This window comes from Lactuca virosa, chromosome 3, assembly GCF_052849685.1.
Source record: "Lactuca virosa cultivar CGN04683 chromosome 3, Lactuca_virosa_CGN04683_v6, whole genome shotgun sequence".
In the NCBI taxonomy this organism is placed as follows: Eukaryota; Viridiplantae; Streptophyta; class Magnoliopsida; order Asterales; family Asteraceae; genus Lactuca; species Lactuca virosa.
In genome coordinates, this window is record NC_136428.1 from 240,237,742 (window position 1) to 240,242,348 (window position 4,607).

Genomic DNA, 4,607 nt, shown 5'->3' on the forward strand with positions numbered 1-4,607 from the left:
GGAGTTAATAAAATGCCATTACCCATGTTGGTGACGGGTATAGGAGATCCGTCACCAACAAGGATTGCTGTAAAAGGGCGCGTATTAAAAGTAGAGTGTTACTTACCCATATTCGACAAGAGATGATTGGTAGGTCCAATAAAACATTCGGAAGTGGACGGGTCTTGTAAACTCATTGCCTGAAACGCTTGAGGGAGATCAGTGGGATGATTCTGGTAGTTCATTGTATTAGTCCTACCATGAGGAGAAGGCAACAGGGTGTTGGGTATGCTGCTGATGTTGTCGATTCTGCCCAAAATATGGTCCAGGAGCCCAATTCGGAGTGGGCTATCGTTGATGTTATTGGCCCAAATTTCACATCTGTTTCCGATTAAGAGCAACCCAAGGAGGAGGGTAAAAAGCATTCTGGGAGGCACATGGTGGAGAATTCCCATTGCTATAGGAGCATCGATCTTGCTCTCGCTTCTCATTCCCTCGTCGACGATCATTATTCTGTCGGCAATCATTATATTATCGGTTGACACTGCCACTGTATTGACGGCGGTCTCGATTTTCACGGTGAAGATGTGAGGGTTGATTTGACCATCGTGACCGGAAATAAGGGCAACATGGGAGGATATGTGATCACGATGTGATGCCTATGAAGGGCGGTGACGCTTCCTGCCTATTTCTTCAAGCATGAGCATGGAGCGAGGTTCTTAGAAGGAAGGGTTGGGATGTTGGTGGCGGATAATACTTGCAACACTATAAAATTTTTCTCCAAGGCCATTGATCATGTAGATAACTAAGTTCTTCTCAGGTATAGGTTGATCGATGTTGGCAAGGAGGTCCGAAAACACGTTGATTTTGTGACAGTAGTCATGAAGAGACATGTCACCGATCTCGATGAACCACAGATCTTGATCAAGCTGCATTGTACGCCAGTCTTTGTTCTCATGGAAGAGGTTTTTGAGACCTTTCCATAGGTCGTATGTTGTCATTCCAGGTTTCAAAACCATTTGTAGCAGGGATTTGTGGATTGTACCGAAAATCCAGAGTTTGAAAAGATTGCCACATTGTTCCCAGTCGGTGGTGGGTTTAGTTGGTACATGATTTGTGATATGCTGTTTGGCACCAAAGAAGATGAAACATGCAGTGAAAAGCTCACACCAAGTGTCATAATCAAGTTCATCAAGGTCAAGAGTAATCAGAACATAGGTTCGAATGTTGGTGATACCGAAGGGTTTGTCGGTAGCATCTTTGTTTGAAGATTCACCAGTCATGGAGGGATGCGAGGGTCGACCACAAAGAAAACAAATTAAGAAAAAAAAAGGAGATTTAGGAGGAGATATGATCGTGAAAAGAAAGAATCAGAGAGAAAAAATAGATTATGGTTGTGATACCATATTAGTCGTGATTCTCGTGAATGGGAATTAAAATACAGATTACAAGAATGGGCCAAGCCCTACAAGGCCAAAGGCCAAATACACAAGAAATACAATGATTATATATATATATATATATATATATATATATATATATATATATATATATATATATACACACACTTAGGTTATTGTATTCTAACTATCAATTGTGTGAATGTAGGATTGATTGTGGACCAATCATTTCAGTTATTTTAAGAAAGTTATTAATAAATTTATTAAATTAAAGATAATGGAAAATCTCCATATATGTGACATCCCCTAATTTCTCGGCCAGAAAAAACCGATTTATTTTATGCTTTTTAAACTAAAATCAGAGTAATCCTTTTAAAAGATGTTGCGGAATTTGTTCCCAAAACAAAACATGATAAAAATTTATCAAAACCTTTCTTTAAGAAATATATATTTTCATTTCATATCAAAACCTTGGGATGTCATGTTCCGATACATATCAAAAGCATAAACAAGACATTATAAGCCTTACAACAGTTATTTACAACTACTGGCCTATAATCCAAATATCACTCATCATCATCATCCGACTATGCTCGGGGTCCACTACCTGTAATATAAAAAGCTGAGTGGGTCAGGATTGGAAGCCTGGTGAGCATATAGGGTTTTCAACCCACAATAAATAAATTTATTATGCTTAAACATCAATCAATCAACTGAATTACCCCAACCCCATTATCTTATTTATTTCTTAAGGATTTACCCTAAGAATCAACTATCACTCATTCCTAACGATTCATCCTAAGGAATAGGCACGAAGTCACATCGTCGCCAGGGTTTATATAACAGGCACTAAGTCCATAGGTGCCAGGGTTTATACAACATGTGCTAAGTCCATAGCTCTTATTTATCGACAGTATTATTCACGGGAATCCCCCCTACAATACATGTCAATGGGTTTTTAGAGTACAACTGATGAACATATAGTTTACACACTTACAGGTTGCGAGCCTGCTAGTGTTCCACAGATAATCTAGAATAGTCTGTGGTTGTCATCCATACTCTGCTGAATGACGGGGGCCAACGTTTGGGTAAGGGCTTTTCTCATATTTCACAACTCACCCTCAACTCATGATCTATATCACTGATCATCTCATTTATCCAACTCACCTTTCATCACACACCCACTATTTCATCTACCCATGTTTTACCTAACATTTTTGTAAATAAAAATACATATACAGTTTAAATTATTTAAAAACCTGTATAAATCATTCCTTCAACATCCATCTCAAATAGACAAACAATATATATTCACACAGCACGTATTTTATATTAAATACTTCATATCTATGTGTAAGGTGAAAGTAACGACACACTCACTTGATTTAATGATAATCGGGCAGCACTTTGTTTCCTAAAACGACCGTTTCTAATAAAACCGAGAGTTTTATTGAGAAACCGGGCTCTGCGAGGGTCGGGCTTCAAAACCGAAAAGATAAAGTTTTTCGGGTCTTCGGGTACTTCGGGGCGTGTTCCGGGTGTTTGGCATAGTATCGGGGCTTTGGGGGAAGTGAAAATAGCTAAAATATTGAAAAAAAAGGTGAAAAGGGACAATTTTCCAAAATTACCCGGGAAGGCTCGCAGGCCTTCTATTTATAGGGCGAGGTTCGAAGGGTGAGTCAGCAGCGAAGACGCGTGGCAGCAGGAGGCGAAGGCACGCAGATGGCTCGGACGTGCGAGGGTCCAGGTGTGGCCTTCTGATTAGACCGAGGTCTATGGTCCGAGGGGGGGTTCGTGGCGCACCATGCGAGGCTCGGATATGTCAGGAGAGGCACGCGTCGGACTTCTACTGGACCGCACTTCGGATGCGAGGGAAGGCGACACGCCTCGCCAGCTGGCCTCGGTGACTCAGCATTTTCGGACACGTGGCGTGTTATGAGCGAGGGTGACGTGGCCGATGTCCCACCTTGCGAAATTTCTCGGATTTGACATTTTTTTCTCGATTTTTGTGCAAAAACTTCTAAAATCCATAACTTTCGCATACGGGCTTCGTTTTTGACGTTCTTTATATGCATGCGTAGGTAAAATTACATTCTACAACTTTCGTTTAGACTTCGTCGGCTAAATTTGACTTTAATTTTTATGTTATTATTTTTAACAGACCGGGACAGGACATCCGTTAAAAATTCATAACTTCTTCATCCGACGTCCGTTTTCGTCTGTCTTTTTACCGTTGTACTAATATTGACGAGACCTTCGATTCTCGTTTAGGTTGTGTCGGCTAAAAATCACTCGATCTAAAATTCGAGTTTTTAGCTGTCTACTGCTAAGCTGAAACTTAGAAAAATCATAACTTACTCATACGAAGTCAGATTTGGACGTTCTTTTTATACATACTCTCGGTTTAACGAACACTACGAATTTCGTTTAGATCACTAAGGCTAAAAAGTAGTTTATCAAAAACTCACTTTTTACGACATTCGGCACCGTGCCGGTTTTGTCGCGAAACTTAGACAGGTCATAACTTCTTTGTTATAACTCGGATTTCGGTATTGTTTATATATCCGTAATCCTTGTCATGACCACTACAACTTTCTTAATAGATATCGGCTTTATCTAATATTTATTTTCGACGCTCATTTTTATTCTTAATTAATTAAACCCTAATAATTAAGCATAAAACTCATAATTTTCACATAATATTCACATAATTCCTTTTCATTTCTTCAAAATGAGTTACAAAGGTTAACCTAGACTATCATGTCAATATTAATGTCTAGCCTAGAAACACGGGCATTACAATTCTCTCCCCCTTAGGATGATTCCATCCCCGAAATCACACATCAGCAAACAACTGCGGGTAGCGACTCATCATGTCACTCTCCGTTTCCCAGGTGAGATTTGGCCCATTCGTATGTTTCCAACGCACAAGCACTAAATCGACCATCTTGCGTCACAACTTCTTAGTCTTACGGTCAACGATTGCCTCAGGTTCTTCAATTAACCTCTTGTTTTCATCCAACCTTAATTCAGAAATGGGAATTATGTCGGGCACATCTCCCGTGAACTTTCTCAAATAACACACATGAAAGGTATTATGAATACCATCCAATTCTTCCGGTAATTTTAGCTTGTAAGCTTGATTCCCGATCCTCTGAAGAACTTTAAATGGTCCAATAAACCTTGGACTCAACTTTCCCTTTTTTTCCAAATCTTATAAGTCCCTTC

The 4,607-nt window shown here is 39.7% G+C and overlaps 1 protein-coding gene across 1 annotated transcript; it reads right to left on the reverse strand.

The window, feature by feature from the left end:
- Positions 1-698: 698 nt before the first annotated feature.
- Positions 699-1,262, reverse strand: LOC145164478 (uncharacterized). The gene has a single exon (XM_079083192.1). The coding sequence runs from the start codon at positions 1,260-1,262 to the stop codon at positions 699-701; it is 564 nt and encodes a 187-aa protein (XP_078939318.1).
- Positions 1,263-4,607: the final 3,345 nt, after the last annotated feature.

Excerpts from the sequence above, each read along its gene's own strand:
- LOC145164478 (XM_079083192.1), bottom strand. The coding sequence starts at position 1,262 with ATGACTGGTGAATCTTCAAACAAAGATGCTACCGACAAACCCTTCGGT.